The 22,650-nt window shown below is 37.6% G+C and overlaps 3 protein-coding genes across 4 annotated transcripts; 2 read left to right on the top strand and 1 right to left on the bottom strand.

The window, feature by feature from the left end:
• Nucleotides 1-2,079: 2,079 nt before the first annotated feature.
• On the bottom strand, nucleotides 2,080-5,831 carry LOC116209395 (pre-rRNA-processing protein TSR2 homolog). Of its 2 annotated transcripts, none has more exons than XR_004157214.1 (4): nucleotides 5,261-5,826; nucleotides 4,590-4,681; nucleotides 3,508-4,277; nucleotides 2,080-3,338 (listed from the first exon to the last, which is right to left on the bottom strand). XR_004157214.1 is itself a non-coding variant. In XM_031543026.1 (4 exons), the coding sequence occupies exons 1-3, from the start codon at nucleotides 5,475-5,477 to the stop codon at nucleotides 4,209-4,211; spliced, it is 378 nt and encodes a 125-aa protein (XP_031398886.1). In that variant the 5' UTR covers nucleotides 5,478-5,831; the 3' UTR covers nucleotides 2,080-3,766; nucleotides 4,168-4,208. The 2 variants fall into 2 exon arrangements, 1 of the variants encoding a protein (XP_031398886.1); XM_031543026.1 differs by having other exon boundaries at nucleotides 2,080-3,766; nucleotides 4,168-4,277; nucleotides 5,261-5,831.
• Nucleotides 5,832-7,587: 1,756 nt separating this feature from the next.
• LOC116209530 (lactoylglutathione lyase) lies at nucleotides 7,588-9,265 on the top strand. Its single transcript, XM_031543187.1, has 4 exons — nucleotides 7,588-7,809; nucleotides 7,914-8,150; nucleotides 8,761-8,836; nucleotides 9,038-9,265. Exons 1-4 carry the CDS (start codon nucleotides 7,729-7,731, stop codon nucleotides 9,073-9,075), a joined length of 432 nt encoding a protein of 143 aa, XP_031399047.1. The 5' UTR covers nucleotides 7,588-7,728; the 3' UTR covers nucleotides 9,076-9,265.
• Nucleotides 9,266-13,911: 4,646 nt separating this feature from the next.
• On the top strand, nucleotides 13,912-15,608 carry LOC116207088 (late embryogenesis abundant protein D-34-like). Its single transcript, XM_031539950.1, has 3 exons — nucleotides 13,912-14,322; nucleotides 14,791-15,081; nucleotides 15,188-15,608. Exons 1-3 carry the CDS (start codon nucleotides 13,969-13,971, stop codon nucleotides 15,350-15,352), a joined length of 810 nt encoding a protein of 269 aa, XP_031395810.1. The 5' UTR covers nucleotides 13,912-13,968; the 3' UTR covers nucleotides 15,353-15,608.
• Nucleotides 15,609-22,650: the final 7,042 nt, after the last annotated feature.

Raw genomic sequence — 22,650 nt, 5'->3', positions numbered from 1 at the left:
AGGTACACATTCAAAATTAGATTTAACAAATTCTATGCGTGTTTGCTTAGTTCGTAGGCATACATTACGTAATTTATTAGACATGTCTTCGAAATTGAAATCAATACCACAAAACTTGATACTCCGAGACGGGTGATTAAGTCTTCGATGCCGAATGTCTGCCGACTCAGAACTGATTGCTTGACACGTGACCGGAGTTGTTACCACACGACTCAAATAGTAGATTGTCCGATCCTGCTACTGTTCGGCCCACTCTGTACCGCATTTACATGGGCTGAGCCTGGGCCACTCTGTTGTTTCTGTTGGGCCTTCCCATGCCCTCCGCCCTGCTTCCACTGTCCACCGCTAGGCTTGTTCCCATTAGGCTTCTTGCCCCCGTCTTTCGGATATCCGTTCAAAGCCTAGCATGTGCTCTTCTAATGACCCGGTTTGCCGCAATATTTGCAAATCGATCTCCCTTCAAACGTGTATTGCTGCGTTTGTCGAGTCGATCTACCGCTGTCACCACTGTTCTGTGCAACTGTTCCATCACCTCCCCTAGCCAGGAACGTCGCGAATTCTTGCATCGTTTCTTTCAACCGTGCAGCACCTTTATGTTGCTCTTCATTCGCCACCATAGAATATACCTTGTTCAAGGTCAGCATCGGCTCAATACTCAGATTAGTGGAACGGATGGTATTGAATTCAGGCGTGAGTCCCATCATAAATTGAAAAACTTTCTCAGTTTCCCGTTGTGCCACGATCCTCGCTGCGGCCCCGCAATTACAATTAGGGTTGTCCAGATAATTCTCAAGTTCATCCCACCATATCTTTTTTTTTTCTTTTGGATCTAAACCTTGGTATCTGAAAATGCAATTAGACAGCGACTAATCCAGTTAAGCTGGATCTATCCACTAAGGGGTAAAACTCTCTCAGCGTAGATTTTTTCATTCACAAAACTCGAACTCAAGACCTTATTTAAGGAAAACAAGTGTTGAACGCACTTGAACCGTCCTATAATATCTTCATCTTGCCATAATACTCCCGTACACTACATCCCTCTTGTTTGAGGAGACAAATCTCGAATTTGATTTGATATGTCCGAGATTGATTTCCCTACAAATATCACTCCTTCTGGTCATCCCAAAGAAGCTTCGCATGCACGGCTTCACCGATGGTCGATTGGATATCCCCATCCACGGTATTAAAAATCTATGCTATAACCATGGAATTGCAGACTTCTCATTTGTCTCGATACGGATCGCGTTCCATCAATAAAGGGCAATTTGCTCTTTACCCTCAGTGCGGTCAGCATGGTGCGTGACCAAGTGAGAAAGATTATTAAGGGCATTCTTTTGCCTCATTACTATTGTTTATGGGACTTCCTATATGTTTTTTTGTTAGCACTGCCTTGTAATATCCTTGGGTGACTTCTTGATATGTGTCAATGTCAAGTAAGTTTAATATTCTTTGACTTCATGTTTGGTTGATTATTATAGTGCCTTGATTCTTCCAGTGTATCTGTCCCTCTCTCATTGAATTAACTTACTACTTCATGAGAACTCTTTCTTAATGGTGTTGAATATTTTATTCTTTCGTTAATAACAGGACGAGCCTAATATGAGTTCGTAGACTTGACCTGGAAATTCGAAATTCTAGGTATTGATTCTGAGGTCTGAAGTTGATTTCATTCTGCTTGTTTTGGGCCTGGAGGATGAGATATCACTTGGATAATTGATGTTGCGATTTGTTGCTTTATTAAGAGAAATATGTTAGCTAAGGAACTTGAAGATCATCTTATTACATTTTCTCTGCAATTTGGGGCTGGAGCTTTTGATTCTGGTCTAGTGGGTGTCATTTTGAGAATTGTACTTATTTTATGATAGAACGACTTACATATCTAAACTAGAGTACAATGTTATACAATTACGAAATAGGCGTATACGAATTTTGTAAAATATAAGTTGGAGAATGCTCAGTTGAATATAAATTGTTGAATTTAAATTGTTTAATATTTACAATGTTTCCCTTTCTTTTATTGATATTTTTTTTTTCGGTTGCAAAGGAGGCCCACAAGGTATCGAAATTGCGACCTTTAGGTCAACGGGCGAAGGTGTACACCACTGCACTATATTCTCTTTTAGTTATATTTGATTCTCGAGTTAATGGCAATACTAGCACCACTGAGACTCAATACAGCTCTAGAAGGCAGATTTTATTCGGTAGCAGAAGGAAGGCAACAACCTTAAAGTACAAAATTACATATTTGAGGAACAAAACGAGTTATGGAAGCCACAGCTTCGCCTAGAAGAAGCGCCTCCAATGCCCACTGATAATGAGCTGAAGAAATGGGTACCAAGCGGGAGTAGGAGAGACCCATTAGCCAACCAATCTGCACATACATTCTCTTTGCAGTAGATGTGACAAACCTCAACCTGGCAATCTTTTTCGGTAAGTTCCTTGATAACCTGCGACGCCACCTGGTGTGACCCGGGAGAGGAGCCCATGATCAGATTACGGTTGAGAGAGGAGTCCAGCTATGGGATCACCTTACGAAAGCCCAGGGAGCTTACATGTTGTCAGCCTATAAAAGCACCCCATAGCTCCGCAACAACAACGCTCGAATATCCAAAGAAAGTTACGGACCCGTCGAGGACCCTTCCAATGCCATATAAGCTTCCAAAGAGGGGAGGGGTCATCCCATTTATCTCGAGTGAGCAAGTTATAGGCTGAACGAACCGAAAAGCTGCCCGAGGACTCCAAGCTCCAACAGAGGTGATCTGTAGGGTCGTCAGGCTGTGGTGGTCTCACAGCAGCAATACATAGGGCCATGCGATGATCGATAAGACCGCTAAACATAGGCCAGTTCCATTGCCCCTCCGGGCTTACAAAATTAGCTACTGCCCCCCCTAAGAGATCATCACAAATGTTTTCCGCTGCGAGGACTTGAAGCGCAGTGCAGTTCGGGACCTATGAGTCCTCCCAAAAACGGGCTTTGCACCCATTGCCCAACGACCATGCTGCGCCTTGAGAGACATCATTCCATACCTTGACCAAAGCCTTCCACAGCCAAGAGTCACTCGAGATGGAGCAAAGCTGAGATCCTTCAGTAAAACGTCTTGAGTATTTCCCTCTCAAGGATCATCCGGACGGGTGAGCAAGCCCCAACCCAATTTAGCAAGCAGGGCATGGTTAAACTTGTCTGTCTTATGGAGGCCAAGAACTCCATGGCATGTAAGCTGAGTGATATTATCCCAGCTGACAGTGTGGACCCTCCTATGGTCCGGCGAGTGCCCCCAAATGAAGTTCGGACAGAGGCGTTCAATCTACATGCAGACCTCCTTTGGAAATTCGAGCACCTGCATCGAGTAGGAAGGAATCGCCTAAAGAGCAAACTTTGCAAGGGTGACTGCGATCGGACATTGAGAGGGAAGCGGCAGCCCAGCCGCTGAGCGAGCTTGAACCCTGCATAAAACTTGCTGAAAGTGCTGACGCCCTACTCTATCGTGGATCAGAGTGACAAGATACCTGCCCAAAGAGTCAGCCACCGCAAAGGACGACTCACTCGCAATAGAGTTGAGGATGTCAGGCTGCACATTCCGGGAAAAGAATATTTGCGTTTTAGACAGATTGACCTTTTGGCCCGAGGGCGGCACAAAAATGGTCAAGAATGCCCCCCATCACAGCCATTTGTCGCGTTGAAGCTTCCGCAAAAAGCAGTAAGTCGTTCACGAACATAAGGTGTGAGATAGGAGGACCGCCCCTCCCTGCCCTTATGGGTACCCAACTGCTAGCATTCACCACATCATGGATCAGACGTGAAAGCCTCTCAACGCAGAGTATCCAAATCTACTGAATTACTAAGGTAACCTTATTAAAAATATTGTGTTAAATCGGGAATATTTCTACAACTCCAACACATGCTTGTAATAAAGTTTTCAGTGAATGAGCTTGTAATGAAGTTATTGCATGCTTTCTTATCAAATTCCATTTCGACATTATTGTATCTCAAGAGAACTTCTTCTTACCATCAAACATCAAACACACACGTAATTTAGATATAGAAATGTCAATATCTGAGAACCTGCAAACATTCCACTAGGTAATGACTATACATTTGGCTCGCCCATGCATTTCCTGTAATTACTTTGTTGCCAGTCAATTGATAGTGACAGTGTATGAGGGTACCGGCCATATGTTGTAGAGTCAGATGCTTGCTAGCTCTTGTTTCATAAGCAATCAACAGTGCGTGTAGTTTGAGCGTATTCTTCATACAGAATCATCAGTTGCTCAGCTACCTACAAGCATTAGCAAGAACTAAGCGAACTCGACAAGCGACAAGTATATATCAAAAAATGCTTTCACTAAATAATTTCCGTTCAAGTAAAGTAAATATGCGGAAAAAAAGAATACGCTCAATTAGACTCACGCTAGAGCTCGAACTCGGTCAATTTTCTAGCTTGGCTTAGGCTTGACTGAAGTTTGAAATATTACTTGGATTCGAGTATTCCTTGAGGAGAACTCGAGTAGCTATTAGCAAGCACTTCGACTTTTTATATTCATGCTCATATATTTATGCATTGACAGATATATAAAAGGTTTCTACTGACCTCCTCAATGCTTCCATCCTCTATCTCTGTGTTGAAAGAAAGTAACATGCTCTCATGGAGCACATTCTCCAACTCTTCAACACAAAGCGATGCTGCGAAGTAACCAACAAAAAGCTAAGTAGATTTTGAATGACAGCACGATATTTTCACTTATAAACAAGACCAGTTAATTTGCTACATACGCCATGGTTCCATGAGTATGAGGGGCATGTGACTCCTTAAGGAGTTCTGTGGAATAATTCACAAGATTGTTTCGATATGATAAAGTTTGAGAAAATCACATTTGCTTTCTTTGAGGTAGCAGAATTTTACAAGGGTCAGTGCAATAAGCTCGATAAGTATAATTGGAGGCTTACACAAGTGGTAAAATGTTGACAAATGGAATGAGAAGTCAAACAAGGATTATAATGAGAGATGATGTAATTTCTTCATGGTAATAATTATTTAAAGACTTCACGTACGTGCAATTAATTTCAGTAATGTGAAAGGAGCATTTGCGGAAAAATTATAAGTTTTCTCGTGAGCGAAATTATATGTAATTCAGTCGCTAGACCTAATGGAGCGAATCATACCATATCATAATTAAATGAATCAAAAGCATCCAAAAACAAATAAACCGGACATTGCTTATTTTTTATTTTTCCCATAAAGAGAATGTTGGTGAAGGAAACCTTTGGAGCGGGAAGAGAACCAGGAGAAGATATCGACAATGAGCTGGTGATACTTCTGGACCGAATCTGCACCGCCCCACTGATTCTCGATGGCCAACTGAAGGCCATGCCACCCTGAGAGAAGTAAAGCGATGCCCTCTAGGAGCCGAACATGATGAGATGAGGATGGGCAATCCCCTAGGGTCATGTCGCTGGACCCGCTCATTGTCAGCTCCATGGTTATTTCACTTCACCTAGCTCCAGCTTCGATCCTCTTCCACTTGGTCTCCTACGAGATCCGGACCAAAGCTTGCAATTCTGCCGCGATGACCGTGAGAAGCGGAAAGAAGGAAGGGAGGAGGAGGAGGAGGAAGATGAGGCATCTTGCTGAAATTTGAGAGGGAGGGAGAGAGAGAGAGAGAGAGAGAGAGAGAGAGAAATTGGGATCATTTTCAAATCTTTGACACGCATGATGAGGAGATGTCCTGAGCATGCGCGCTTAAAATGGTTATTAATGAGAAGACAATTAAGACAATGGAAACAGTATTGGAATCGGGAAGGATGGCTTTTTCTCCCTAATAACTTGCATTTTCATTTTGAGAAAGGGATTTTGGTAGCAAATGTTACAGGATGCGAAGTCGGAATCAAGAGATCTTCATCTTGAGCCTCTTTTATGACCAAAAAATAAATTGCATTTCATTTTAACTTATCATTTTGTAAATTCATTAAAAATCATCAAATAATTAGATATTATATTGATTCTACTAATATTTATACGGTATTTTGACCTTCTTCTCGGAGGAATTCGGCCCTTCACTTTATATTTACGGTGCAGGAACTACCCAAAGATTACGTATCTGATGAGGTATTGTATAGTCGATCTTTCTTTTCATATTCTACAAAATTTTCAAACCCACGAGAACACCCAAAGCTGCTCTTCTCAGTTTGTTCATTTGTTAATTGTTACGAAGTTTTCTTCATCTAACTTTCCATAGTTAGAGTTCAAGTGTTACTGAACATTCGCTGGGACCTGCCAGTCTTTGCCAACATTAGATCTGCAGTCGGAATCGAGCAAATAGTCGTGTTCGAGCTCTAAATAAGGACCATCAAAGATGGAAGATGGAATAGGCTGTGTCCCATCACATGATATTCTACTTTGAAAGGTTCACGGACCATCCACCATCCGTGTTCGAGGAACTTGTACAAGGAGTCCTCGAATCTGTGAAAGAAATGCATATGGGTTACGTTAGGCACGTTAAAAGGGAACTTACTGGTACATATCTTAACGATGACAAGTATGTTTTATGGACATAACATTTTATGAAATGCAATGTACGTTACATATGTATTTCAAAATAATTAGAGTAATATGTAATTTATCTAATATTTACTTTTTTCAGCAAAATACTCCCGATTCGGAATGATGTAAGATGCGATCACTTATAAGTGATTATATACCATTTATATAAGTAAATTACCCAAAAGTGTAGTAAGACAACTCAATATCATGTAAATTACACCGTATTTTGAACAAATTGCATATGCATTTTAACTGGGTAAACTTCTTAAATTCTTCATGAATTATTTTTTGGCTAGTTAATTAATATATAACTCATATCACTGAAAAATTAAGGGTTAATAAAAAAAGCACAAACTTTTCACATTTTAACAATTTTAATACGAACCTTTTTCCTTTAACTTAAAAATTTACAAATTTTCGATTTGATAATAATTACAGCACAACGTCAAATTTTTTGTTAATTTGTACGGAGCCGAGGCCATAGAGGGCGTCGGCGACCCGAATCGGGGGTGATGGCCGAGGTCGTGTCTCCACCTACCGGAATCGGGAGAATCCCCAATTTGAGGATTCTCCTGATTCCGAGGAGTGAGGGCCTCGATTCTAGCTACCATCCCGATTGGGGTCGCTCGCGCCCTCCCTCAATTGAGATTGTCAGTGATTTCTGTGGTTTTGATTCCTTCCAAATTAATGAAAAATTTGACGTCGTGCTAAAATTGTTATCAAATCAAAAGTTTGTGCATTTTTAGTTTAATAAAAAATATTCGTGTTAGAATTTGTTAAAATGTGAATTTTTTTTTATTAACCCAAAAATTAATACGTATCTTAGATATGAAGTAAATTGTACACATTTCAAAGAGTTTTTTACTTACATTAATAGTAAGTTATACGAATTCTGAGGGATTTTACTCAAATTTTTAGTAAAATATTTGAATGCATTGTACCACCAGTTTGAGCAGGGTACCGTAGAATTTTCTTAGTTATTCTAGTCCAAAGAAAGAATTTTGAAAAAAGAATATAAAAATTTCAAGGAAAAGTCCAAAAAAAAAAAAAAAGATATTGGTTGCGGAGTTGTCCTCTTGCTGGAAGCTCCGAAGGAAAACCAGAGGCCAACACGGAAGTAAATACTCGGGCGGACAGCAGGTGAGTGGATAGAGCCGATTCCCGTCTTCCTCAGCCGGAGAACCCAACAATGGCGGCCAAGGGAGCTTTCCTCAACCACATCTCCAGAGAATCATCAGACATCAACCGCCTCGCCGAATTCTACAAAGAGGTCCCTCCCCTCTCTTTGCCTCTCTATCTCCGACGAGCCGAATTGCCCATCGGTGGGTCGTGGAATGTGGTTTATTGAGTTGGTTTGTGGGGTTTTCTGGGCAGATTCTGGGGTTCGAGCAGATAGAGAGCCCGAACTTCGGGGAGTTCAAGGTGATATGGCTGAGCCTGCCTTCGGCGGGGGTGGCTATCCACCTCATCGAGAGGCTGCCGGAGAGCAGGCTCCCCGAGGGCCCCTACAGCGCCGCGCCACCCACCACCAGGGACCCCAAGTACCTCCCCAGGGGCCACCATCTCTGCTTCTCTGTCTCCAATTTCGACTCTTTCGTCCGTACTCTCCAGGTTTGATGCCATTCCCATTCCTAAAATCTTAACTTTCTCGAGTTTAATGACGGAAAATGTGTTGTTCTTGCTGTGTCTCGCTTAATTATAGTCTTTGGTTCCGTGGAAGCTTCGGGGTCTGGGATTTAGCTTGGTTGAAAATTAGGTGGGTGTTTGATAGAAGTTGGGATGGAGAGAGTGAGAGAGGAGAAATTAGAGGGACAAAACCTCTTAGAGGAATTTATTAGAGTGAGCTCCTATTTGCTTAGTTTGGAAATTGGATGCCTCCTCGCTCTCTTTGTCTCTTGATCGTCCTAATTTCTGATTCCTAACCGACTCGTAACTAGTCTTAAGCGCTTAATTCGCTAGAATTCTGTTAACTAGCCCTTAAATGGAAATGGAGATCGAGGGTAGTATTTGGTTCATACGGGTCGGTTGTGTTTTTAGTTTACCCCCATTTGTGGGAGTGGAAGGCCGGAGGCTTGGCAGGAGTCTGCATATTCTTTCCCAGTCTCGTCGTTTCAAATGGAAAGATGGGCTAAGATCAAAGGACCATGCTTAGCATAGTTTCTGTTGATTGCTTTTTATTGTCTCTATGGTGGAAGCCACTGAATGCAAGATATCGATGCAGGAAAAAGGAATTGAAACATTTCAGAGGGCCTTACCCGATGGGACAGTGAAGCAAATCTTCTTCTTTGATCCTGATGGTAATCCTTTGACCCAGATTCCTTGGAGCTGGTCTTTACTTTCGGACGTTTCTTCTAAAATGTTAATGTCTACTTGTGGATGTTTTATTTCAATGAGCTTATAGCATAGCTGAGTGGGATGCACAAATCTGTCTTCACAAGTTTATGTTCAATCATGGGGTTGTGCTGTTTGAGTAATCCTGTAAATTCTGTGACTTGCAGGCAATGGGCTGGAGGTTGCAAGCAGAGAAGATTCCTAGATATCATCAAATCTAAATTTTCGACTTCAGTGTTATTAGCGGATATCTCTCACGGATTACCATGTTAAGAAGGCAGCAGAAACCGGCAGCTTTAAATGCCTGATAATAAGTATAGATTGATGATGGTTATTATGCCGTTATTATCACTGTTGTTTATTATTGCCATCGAGAGCCATTCGTTGGGCTGCTATTGCATCATGTTCATACCTACTTACTGGTGTTCCTGATAACCCATATGTAGCTCCGTGATTGTGAGGACTGGACATCTCAGATGGTCTTGGTATATCTAGGTATGCTATTCTAGAAATGGGTTGAGACTCGGTCTCCAATCAAGACTTGAATGACATAGTTGCCCTTAGTATGCCCCGATGATTCTGCACACCCTGGACTTCTCATTCTAACCGGGGGAAGATCCAGGTACAATTACGAGCTAAGGTGCGTGTGCATTGAGGCCTTGTCAAGGACGAGCTTTGCTACGGAAGATAGGACTTTACGAATAGGAGGGGTTTGGGACTGTGATTTCAGGTGGTGTGTGATAGTAATTTGGATTCCTTTTGTCAGAATGCGCTCCCCCTCATTGCAGCCTCAACCATGGACGTGGTGACTGCTGCTCAGCTCCGACCGGGTCGGTGGCAGCAACCATGCGGACGTGGGGACGGTGATAGACCTCCGAACACATGAGCTCAGCCCATAGTCAAGCCAAGGAGTGCAAAAACCGTGGTTCAAGCTCCTATCTGCTGGAGGTAAGATCATGAGCAAGCTGTGCTTGACTCAATCCTGCGTTTGGCTCAGTCTTGGCTGGTCCATCGTAAGCTGAGATTAAATTATTGGCGAGTGATGTCACCCGGCATTGCTTGTGGTGGTGGTTGCAGGAACACGACAATCTTTAGGCGACCGCAAAAAATGATTTTGGCTGGAAATTTGAGTGGAGATTCCCCACCTTTGCGAAAATGGACTTCTGAAATTGACTAGTCCGATGATTTTTGTGAAACTTGTGATTCTATGCACCAGTCTTTTTCTCAATCCCGATCCGGTCGAATGCTTAACACCAACCCCCCTTCTCCCCCCTCTCTCACTGTGCACATATATAGATAGTAGATGAATGTATACGGTTTACCCAAAAAAAGAAAAAGAAAAGGGGAAGGATGAATGTACATGACTGTCATAACCCGGTATTTGTACACGATTCTACAGGGCTTGTAAGAAAGCGTTTGGTACGTGAAAATCTATATGAATTATAAAAAAGTTAATTTAAATTCTGAGCCCAAGATTTTCATATTTGATTGGACAATGATAATTCACATTCCTGCATGTACATTCCTTCTCGAGTGGTAATTTAGATTTACTATTACCGGATAGGAATGTGAATTTCCACTTTGGTGGTATAATAAAATAAGATAATAAAATAAAATTCATAATAATGTTAATTGAGATATCAAATGTGGTAATGAACAACTGGTAATTTAATTAGTAGGAATCTATCTCGAGGCCATGTGAATTACTCGTAAGCACATTATCAGCATCTCCTCGAAGAATTTTTTTTAATTTTTAATTTAAAAAAATTATGACTTGTAAAAATATTTCAAAGCATATAAATATAGATTTGTGGGACATGTAGATTTTTTTTATATTTTTTTATATTTTTTTAAAAATAAAAATATTTATGAAAAGACCAAATAAGACAATTCATATGAGATCGTAATTTTCAAAAAACAAGTTACATCATATCTTTTGTAGATATGATGCTTTTATATTTACTTTTAACAAATCAAATAATATTTTTATAGATAAATTTCGATGGCATCCTATAATTTGTAAAAAGGTCAGCAATACCTTCCTTTCATAAACTAGTTATATACTACCTCTCCTTTCATTGACGTGATACCAAGAGAACATTTATTTTACCACGTGAGTCCCATGTCAAAATGCACAAATCAACCAATTATCTTATTTCTTTACCCGAATCAAATTTGATTTGATTTAAGAAAAAAATAGAAATCAGCAAAATGAGAGGTGATATATGGTTAATTTTAAAAGGAGGGGGTGTCCTTGACCGTTTTACAAACTATAGGGGTGTCATCGAAATTTACCTTATTTTTAATAGGTATATAGATATAATGTGTAATTTATATTATATTTTGTATAATTCATTGTAAATGACATAAGTATTATGTATAAAATTGTGATCGATTAGGCCTTGAAAAATTTGCTACATTGGGTGCGCTTTCTTCAATATGTGAGTTCTTCAACTTATTCCATTTTTAACACATAACTTTTGTAAAATTTTTGAATTCTCCAATTTTATGTAAGATCACGTTCTATTCCATCTAATACACGAACTCCATGACTAGTTTACTATAATGTTAGGGCGAGTTTCACATGGTTTTCATACTCTTGCAAATTTGTTACTTTCTTTTTTATTTTATTGATTTAATCTGTACTATTATGTATATATTTGATAAGTGTTATTATATATTTTGTCCAATATATTATTTAATAAAAAAGGAAAAAGAAAAAAAAATTTGTCCTTTGGTTTTGTAATTTTATTAGGAATAAATTTAAAATAAATGAATTATTAAATTTATGAAAAAGAAAAATGAATGGATATTTTCGGTACTTTAACGAAAAAATTTTCTGCCATCTCAAATTCGTTAATTTATTAAGATAGTGGTCACTATCTTTTACATGTTTTATTCGTATTATTTTACAAACTTAACGACTTTTTTTGGTAATATTGTTTTCATCAATAATTAGATTATTTGTATTACGATTCTTGATTTATCTAGGCTATTCTGAGTATATTGTGTAATTATTTACTTAGCTATATTTTAGGTTAGTAGCTTATAGTTTCTTGGTTGATAGCAAATTTCGTATAGCTCGAGTTGCTCCCATCCCACAGACTCACGCACAGGTACAGAAAGTATCTTCAAGTAGTTAGTCCAGCTCATCCCAAAGACCTTTGAGCAATGACTAATATTCTGAAGCAAGTCTACCTTCCTACCTCAAGAGGCATATTTCACATTTCAATTGATAAATACGAGTTTCGTTACCTTGGGAAAATCGTTGTTTCAGGTCATCCCAGAGAACTCTTGCATTCTCGATGCAGGCAACGCTTGGCTGAAGATCCTTCTCCAACGTATTTACGATCCACGTAATGACAGTAGAATTCACCATTACCCACGAAGCCTTGTTCGGGTTTCCTTCTACTGGTTCAGGGAGGGTTCCATCAATGAATCCTATTTTGTTTTTTGCGCGAAGAGCTATCTGCATCAATCGGGACCATGCGAGATAATTGTCCCCGTTCAGCTTGCAATTGATCAGCTAAATCCCAATGCTATCAGATGAAGTGGCGGTGTAGGGGGAAAGGAGGGTAGTCAAATGTGCTTGATTTTCTCCGTTGGCTACAGTGGTTGCAAGAGTTTGATCAGTAGACATATTGATGCTGAGAAAGAGATGGACGTGATGAGCTCACCCCTTTGGCCAAGGGCTCTAATACCATAATAATTTTGCAAGAGAGAAATGAATGGACAATTGTCTGTCAAATTTCATTACTGATCGATGAGAACGTATACATACAACGCTGAGTACAAGATAGAATCTCACAAAATCTGCTATCAACTAGGAAACTATAAGCAACTAATCTAAAATATAGTTATGTACATAATTACACAAGATACTCAGAATATTATGAATAAATCAACAATCGTAATAATTTGTTAATATTTATAACATTTTGTTAATTTTTCATAAAACTCTGAGCCTCTCTTACATTGACCTCATTTTATCAACTTTATTATCCAATAAAGCAACCCATTGGTCATCTAAAATTTTTTAAGAGTAAGCTTTGAACGTTAAATTTTACACGATTAGTTGTATCGAATGATGTAACTTTGATTTACTAAGATATTATATCAAATACCATAATGTGTTTAGGTAATAACACCATCACATGCATGCGCGAGCAATCAACGCTGAAAATCCGGTAAACACAATAAAAAATTAACGAAAATCAAAATATTTATCACTGAAAATAAAATAAATTGAGGAGGAATGTAATATTATATAAAAAAAAAGACGCGTTTTGCGCGGTACTTTTTCTTCCATGGTGTTCACCATCTAAATTGGGAAGTCTGATGTGGTCTAATAATTTAGATTTTAACTGGATCCGGACACTAATAAGAAATAAATCTCTCACAATAGTCTATTTTATTTATTATAGGATATTTGTTTGAAACTTCATATAAGATAAACATATGCCGAACTGCACGAATCAATCTACACTAATTGGCATGATACTTCTTTAACTTTCGATTTTCACTTGTTGAACTTTCCGCGTCCTGAATTATCTCTATCTCTTCATTAATTATTCATGCAAATTTATTTTCTTTATATTACCTGAGAAAATACCAATAGAATTTTCCTTTCATGGAGCCATTATAGTGACTTTATGTCACTGCATCACCCAGTCCCCCATAATGGATGCGCGTGGATCCTGCTCGATACTGTGGCATCCAACGATAGTGAGTGCGATGTCATGATAATACAATGTCGTGCTAGAATTTTTCGTTATTTTGACTGTCTGAGGCGGCTAAAAGTAATATGATTCTGTCCAAATCTCCACATTCCTAGTCCTCGTGAACTAGTTGGGAAGCTGCTGCCTGCCACGTACGGAGCAAGTGTCGAGCATCCAGTGTAATATTGTCGAGGGTGCCACGCATGAGCATTGCCTTACTGCTGATTGACACGTGGCCTTTGGTGCCACGTGGCAACACGTCATGAGAGCTTTGGTAACACAAAAAGTTCAATACTAGAATATAATGTACGTATGCTCACCTAAACGTTGAAGTTAAAAGCATAATTTTACGACCGAAGTGTGTTGCAGGAGAGATTACAATGAGCCAGGAACAGCCTCAGAGACCGCAGCAGCAGGAGGCCGACCAGGGCCAGCAGGAGCGGCTATTGGAGCCCATCAAATACGGGGACGTGTTCAACGTGTCCGGGGACCTCGCGTCCAAGCCCATAGCCCCGGAGGATGCGGCCATGATGCAAACTGCGGAGGCAATGGTGTTCGGGCAGACCCAGAAGGACGGCCCTGCTGCTGTGATACAGTCAGCAGCCCCCTGCAATGAGCGGGCAGGCCTAGTTGGCCATAGAGACATAACCGATGTTACTGGGGACCAGGGCGTGACCATTATTGAAACTGATGTCCCTGGCAGCCGCATAATTACTGAATCCATTGCTGGACAGGTAATCCATCAATCAATCCGTCCGACTCTGCCTATATATGATGATTTATACGGTGGAGTTCGGGTCGTCGAATTATTTATGCACGTCCTATCCAATAGATATGATATTGATGGTCGTGTGAGTATTTGATTAATGCTTCATTTTTTTTTTCGATTATAAAGGAGACTTATGACCTAATATAATGAAATATAAATTATGAATATCTAATAAGATGTCACAGGTAATCCCACCAGCGTATCAAACTAGAAATTTCTTAGTTATTAGACAAGAGTTTGTGCTACTGTGCACATCCTCTTTGATATTGACGCTTCATTTTTAGTTCCGTCCATGCATGTAAAAGAGCTGTTAGGCCATGACGGTGTGATAAATGATAAATATCTTTAGCGCGCATTAAATGTTAGCAGTCACTTAAGTACATTGGCCATAAGATTAAATCGCCTATCTAATATCTCAGTTCGATGCATTTAGGTTGTGGGGCAGTACGTGCAGTTTACCCCAGTGCAGCGACCAGGCCCTGCGGCTGCAGCTGACCAGAGCACAATCACAATAGGGGAAGCCCTTGAGGCGGCGGCACAGACTATGGGCGGCAAGCCGGTGGACCAGAGCGACGCGGCTGCAATTCAGGCAGCTGAGGTGAGAGCCACCGGCAGCAATGTGATAACCCCCGGGGGATTGGCTGCCTTGGCCCAGTCGGCTGCTGCCCACAATGAGCAAATGCTTCGGGACGAAGATAAAATCAAACTGTCTGATATCCTCACGGTATTATTACAAGTTATAACTGACATCCCATAGACGATCGGTCTTTCATTTTCCCGATCCATATGCTATTTCTTTGATATATAATTTGTTTTGGGGAGAATGGCAGGATGCTACTGTAAAGCTGGCAGCGGACAAGGTGGCAACAAGGCAAGACGCGGAAGAAGTGATCAGCGTGGAGATCGGGAACAACCCGAATCTGGCCACTCAGCCTGGAGGGGTGGCTGCTTCGGTGGCAGCCGCCGCTCGACTCAATGAGAACGTAACTCAATAAACAAGGTGGTTATGCATACAATGCAGTGAAGTACAAAACCAGATCAGCAGTAATTAAATTAGTTTTCCTTTTTGTTTCTCCTTCTCTCTTGGGGGTAAGAGACATGTTTTTGGTGAGACTTTTTTTTGGAATGTCTCTGTCAGCCTCTACTACTGACCATGTGTGTGTTCTATGCTACAACTCTCTGCTGATACTGTTGTGCTTGGCACTATGTAAAATGTTTGATGTTTGATCCTAATGTGGTGTTTGCTACGTAGAAGACTGTCTCCATGTGCCTTGGTTTCGAGTGGGAAACATGATTCTCCAGTTCAAGGTTAATAGGAATCTACAAGAAATTACCGAAAAATAATTATAAAATTGATGCACAAAAAAGAAAAATAAAGAAGAGACTAAGCCATTTTATCGTTTCAGTGCAAATGACGTCTGCTCGGAATCAAGAGTCTGGCTTGACACAGCTCGAAACCGATATATCTCACGATAAGGTCAGGCAGGATATAGATGGGGTTATAGCGGACGCATTGCTTATGTAGCTGTCTCAACTAGTGAGCAATAGTTCATGGGCAATTATTATGCGAGTATTACGTAGATTTTAAATTTATGTAATTATTCTTTTTTTTAAAAATTGAAAAATGATCATGTTTTCAAATCAGAAATAGTTTTTCACTTTTTATATTTTTGCGGTAATTATATAAATTTGAGATCTCTGTGTTATTTATTTTAAAGATTTTGATGAACTATCAGGGATGGGACTCTTTGGCCTATGCTTCCCTTGTGGTAACGGCAACTCGGCCCTTACCCATACAAAATAAGATTGCTACAAATGGTTTTTGTTTGGATGAAGCGAAATGGAAGGAAAGACGGAAGGGGAACATTCATGGGGTTGTTTCTAACTGTGGATGATATCCAGATGCTGAATCACGCGATGGCATTGCGTCTCCATACACTGAGCCGGCTATTAATTCACGCGCGCACCCGATCCATCCTAATAGCGCAAAGATATATAGACGCAAATTTAACTCCCAAGTGTGGATGCCAAGGCAAGTGCACCACTGGTTTGTAATTGGGACAAGTATTAGCCAGCATGCGAATATTGGCAATCAACATTATATCTAAGCTAGCTGGTGATAGCATGACAAATTCTCTGAGTCGGAGCTATTACTATCTCACTCGGAATTTTTTACTGACTACGACTATGACGTAGGCAAACTATTTTTCTTCTCAGGCATGGGTGAATGACATCTTAACTAACACATTGTGAATGGATTATAATTATTTTATCATGCGTACAGAAAATTTTCGCCATGGAACTCGACTTTCAGAGTAACATAAGAACTAGTTCATATTTTTATACAATATTTGATTATTTAACATGGAACCCCCATGATTATCTCAAAGTGAAATAAGATGAAAAAGCTTATGTACAGGGACGGAGCCAGGATTTTCATCCATGGGGCAAAAATGTTACTTGATATATATAGTATATAAATTTTTTTTTTCAAGATGGATAAAATACTAATTTTACATAGAAAAACTAATAAATAAATATACTTTTGGGATAAAATTTTAAAAAATTCAAAGTTAAGGGGGCAATTGCTCCCCTACCAATACAGTGGCTCTGCCCCGCTTACATGGCCTACACCCCAATACTGTTTAATTTGCTGGACGAAGGCTGCTCAAAAGTGGTTGTGTGCTTTTGGTGCGTTGAACATAAATGAAGTCACAAGCTCACTTGTCATCGATCAGAGACTCCACCAGAACACCAGTATGTTATGCTTTCTTTAAAGCCTTCAGAATTGTCAGTATACCTCTCTCTCCCCTGTGAAATCCTCTCTCTTTCTCTCTATTTTTTCGATTACTGGAAAGGGCATGAATCCAGTACTATAATAGAAATCATATCGTTAATCGAGTATTGAACATAGAACATTTGGTTATCAAATGAGGGCGTGGGTCGGGATGGATTCAGGGTTTGGACTCAGGGGAGCGAGATTCTTGATGGGTGAACTACAAAATAGTTTTCCTAAGTTAAGGGGACGAATATAAGAAATTTCATTAAAATTTAAAGGACTATACGTAAATTTCTTTAAGACGTGAAAATTCTAGAGGGGCGATTACTACCCCACTCACCCTCGGTCCATCATTGGCATGTGCTACTGCGAGATATCTTCTTTGATTCTCTCTTTTTTTTACTAGTCCAATAATCACGTGCGATGCACGTGAAAATAATGCATTTGATACGCTATTTTGTATATTTTAAAATAAATATTACTTATTATACAAATATAAAAATCATATATATTTTATTTTCAAATAATATTATATTCTAAGTAATTTCATCTATTATGTTCAACTTTAACTTGCTATTCACATTAAAAAATAAATCAAAATATTTATTTGTATAACTAAATAGATAGAAAATATTCTTATTAAAAGTAAGATTGTAATAGGTAGTACAAAACGATTTTATATATACAACGACTATAAATGCACCTGTTAGAATATATGAAAATTATTTATCTTATTTAACCAAAATTGAGATGTTAAAATTAAAAAATGAAAAACAATGAGAGAAAAGAAAATTCAATAATTCATTATAAAGATGCTTTTATTTGTGTAACATATATAAATATTTTTAATTTCTTATTTAATAGTAATTATACATTTTATCTATATGAAATATTAACTAATTTATTAAAAATGATTACCGAAGCAACTTTTGACATTTTTATTTGGAATAATTCCAAATGATTACATGGTTTGAGACGAAACTTTAACATCAATTATTTATTAAGAACTATTATTGGAGCAAGCTCTAGGGTTCCGATTGGTATGACCCTTAATGATCACAGTGGTTCGACAAAATTTTAGCATCAAAATCAATTTATTAAGAATTATGAGAAGGGTAAAAGCAAAATTATGAAAAATTAAATAATCTATTATAATTTGTACTTTTATAATAGTTATAGATATTTTTATTTCAATAAGATCATGAATGTTCTTGACTTATTGACCTGACTAATTCTGTCTGACCGTCGAATTAATCCAGACAACAAAATGTGCTTTCAATGGATTTTGGATACTGGTAAAGTTCGCCAATATTAGATTTAATATACCATGGAAAAAAGCACATCCTTGTGGTTGGTGAAATACCCTTTTCACTGTGTATAAAGGACAATAATTTTGCATTAGCCCAGCTTGTTCTGCTGCTCAGTTGTTGTCTCTGAGAATTATTATGGACTGGACTAATTAACCTCATCCAAATTGTTCGTCGTCAACAGTAATCTAAGCGAGACAAACTTGTCAGCCATAGTTGATTTGTGTCAGAATCACAGATACCATCAACTCTATGTCCTGTTATTTTAATTTGAATACATTCCAAATTTAAATCATTTTCCGTTTATATAGCCTAATACGAAAATAGTAAAATTAAATAAAGAGATAAGGAAGTCCCACTAACGAGAATCTAATGCGACTCGCAATTTCGAGTCAACAATGTGTCACTGTACTAAACCCGCCTGTATGAAGACATTCGCCAATTGTAACTTCCGACTCTTATATATATATTTGAAGATCGGTCTCCTATTCTTCTAATTTCTTCCACATAATTTTTCTTACACCTCTTTTCCGATCGATTATGCATGTTCACAAATTTTGAACCAAAGTCGGGTCTGGAGGTCGTGTCACACGTGCTGTTGTTCAGTTGTTGATTGATGGATTGACGAATTGTGGGTTCCACAGTCACATTATTTTAAAGAAAATGAGTTGATAGGGATCCATTTGAAGGGATCGCCGTTGTTCGATTCAGTTTGAGTTGGATGTTTGTATGAACTTTCGTTGATATAATGTATACAGATTGAGACATAAACTATAGGCACAAGTATAACTTGTCAACTTTCACATACAATCCCGCCTGAAATAATTAAGGAATTTTATATTCGGTTCTTGTCAGTAAACTTATCACTAGCTAATATCCATCCCAATACTAATTTTATTGATGCAGTCTGCTCTATGTGATGGAACCGGAAGATTTTCCCCTTCGAAGCAAACTTTATATAACAGATAGATTTCGTGTTTCATTATTGTCTACGAATGGCCCTTTTCTTACTGGGAAAAAAGTTACTATTTATGAAGCCGAACAATATTGCATTATTTATTTATTTATTTTTATAATGTAGATTCATGGATTAGTATAAACCTAATACATGGGTACATGTAATTTCACCAGAAAAATCGAATCTGAAACCTTTAAATACTAGATAAGAGCACATGACACTCAATATTGCATTATTTCGATATGTTTATATTTGTGTTATATTTAAGAGTAAATTACACTGGTAGTCCAAAAAGTTTTACAAATGTTTCAATATGGTATAAAAAATTTTTTTTGCTACTTGATGATACAAAATGTTTCAAATTTTGTTCAGTATAGTACAAATCGTCATCTCGCCATTGACGCCGTCAAGCTGACGCTGATGGTGCAAAACTAGTTTTTATGGGATGTTACATGATGGTGCAAAATGTTTTGAAGTTGTAATTTAATAATACAAAATGTTTTACGTAAGTTATATGATGGTGCAAAACTTACAGTCTTGTAAAGGACGGCTTAATGACGTCAATGGCGAGATGACCGTTTGTACTATACTAAAATAACTTTTAAACATTTTGTACAATCAAGTAGCAAAAAAAAACTTTTTGTACCATATTAAAATATTTGTAAAATTTTTTGGACCACCAGTACAATTTACCTTATATTTAAGGGTAAATTACAAAAAAAAACTCAAATTTTGTAAAATGTCTCAATTTTCTCCTAAATTTTGTTTTGTAACAAAAAAAACCATAAGTTTTCTAAAATGTCTAAAAAATGACCTCCGTTATAACTTCCGTCAATTTTTGCTGCTGATGGTGGGTCCCTTTAACAGTCCACGTAGGTCACACGTAGGCTAGTGGGTCCCTTTAACAGTCCACGTAGGTCACACGTAGGCAAAAATTGACGGAAGTTATAACGGAGGTCATTTTTGAGACATTTTAGAAAACTTATGGTTTTTTTTGTTACAAAACAAAATTTAGGACAAAACTGAGATATTTTATAAAACTTGGATTTTTTTTGTAATTTGCCCTATATTTAAACCCTAAATAAACCCTTCCAAGTGACACAAAGCTTTGAAGACATACCGTCTTGCAGTAAGGGTGAAGTTGATGGGTAAGGGGAATTAAATTCACTAATTAGATTATGAATACAGCGGTCACATCGAAAATAACTCATACTTACAAGGAAAAAAGGAAAAAAGAAAAAAGGAATTATCCTATCTACCCAAAATCCTCCGATTTCATGTCTTCTTCTTGTTGTTTGTATATGAGTTTTTTTTTCCCCTCTTTGGGGGTGAATGTAAGACCGTAGCTTAATAGTTTAATAACCAGTAGAAAAGGTAAAAAGGAAGAGAGGAAAGAAGAATAGTTTTGATTCAACTAGCAAAATTGGAGCACTACCTAAGACCGATGTCAGGGCCCTGAAATCTTTGCAAAATAATATTGAGGGGTAACAGTATGACATGAATTTTCAATGGGACAAAGAAAAAGTAAAGACAAGATAAGTATCCTATACATTTGTTGATTGAGATGACGATTGCTGTGGTTGTGGGGAATTCTACTTAAAAAAAAAATGAATATCTGCGTATTACGCGGAAGCCTTATCAATTAAATGATATAAAAATTACATATATAATATTTTAAAATATTCTTCACATGAATATCGAATTAATTATATGATAATATGTGATTATAAATTTTTTATTTGCTATATAAATAATAAAACCTAACTCTATATTCGGATCTAAATGTTTTAAATGCATACTTTTTTATTAAAATTTAAATGGTATGATAAATATTTTATAATTTTTAAATGTGATGTAATTAAAAAAAAATAAGAATTACTATCCAAGAAAGAAAAAATGCAATATTGCTTCTCATACTGATTGGACAAATTTTATCCATTAACATATGACTCTTTACATTAGCATTTATTTGGCGGTGCATGAAACGGAGCTGTAGTTATCTTGAAGTTCTTGACGGTGTATAAGCCTCTTTACGAGTGAACGATTGGGACAAATTGATCTAAAACTTTCTTACTTGTGCATGCATTAATATACTCTAATTTCATTAGAAGTAACAATTTAATAATTAATCAAATTTTATATTAAAAGAAATATATTTAGTTAAAAAGTGCAAAATATACCGCTTCATAAAATAAAATCATGTCAAAAAATTAATGATTTCATCACTCTTTGCACTCACGGGATCTCATAATTTGTGAATTTTGCTTTAACTTTTCATGTGTCTTTTTCAAGTCCCATTCTTTTATTATATGATTCTATTATAGTGTCTCAAAAATTTACAATATTATACATAGAAAAGATAATTAATAAAAAAACCGAGTTATGTCATAGGTGCGCATAAATTTAATCTTTCCTAGCCACACATTCGATCAGGTTTACCGTCAATGAGAGGTCATAGTTACCTTTAAAAAATCCACACCTATATTCAATTTTCAATTCTTGGTGGGATATATAAATATAGATCAAGAGTCAAAATGATGTATATTTTCACACACACACATATATATATATATATACACATACGAACGGCTTACGTTTAGGCTATATTATTCGATGGTATATATATAGTCTATTGGTTATATGTGGATATAATCTATATATTACATTGACAATCCTTATGAAAATACTCATGATTAAAAAATATACATTTTCTTTATATTTTCATGATGACGTGACAATATAAAAAAGCTTTATTTTTTATTTTTGATGATGTGGCGGCGCGAGATTCGACTCGTGTTTCATTTTCATATGTATATAGATTCTATATATAGAGCCAGACCATCCTGTAACTTATAACACTTCTATAGGCCGTAGAATCAACCTAGGCTCGGTCACTAAGTACTAGTTCGACAGGTAGGGGCTATGGAATGAATTTTACTAAGGCGACCGATTAGTTCATGGAATTTTGCACGAGATTAAGTATATATCCTATTGCATCTCTTGAGATTAAGGAAAATATCATATAATATGTAACTTTGAAGATCCAATCTAAAGGTCATCAACTCAGAAAAATTTTAAAGGTGGACATGATCTTTGATTTTGAAGAAGATAACAGTGTTAGTGTTCTTTCATTGTTTTTTTTTTTGTAGGTTAACGAGGCAAAAGCCCAATGAAATTAGAGTATATTAATGCATGCACAAGTAAGAAGTTTGTATATTAATTTCTTTGATTTTTTTTTGTAGATTAACG

The sequence above is a fragment of the Punica granatum genome, chromosome 5, assembly GCF_007655135.1.
Source record: "Punica granatum isolate Tunisia-2019 chromosome 5, ASM765513v2, whole genome shotgun sequence".
NCBI lineage: Eukaryota > Viridiplantae > Streptophyta > Magnoliopsida > Myrtales > Lythraceae > Punica > Punica granatum.
The sequence above is the reverse complement of the archived record's forward strand: the minus strand, read 5'-3'. Positions and strand labels throughout refer to the sequence as shown.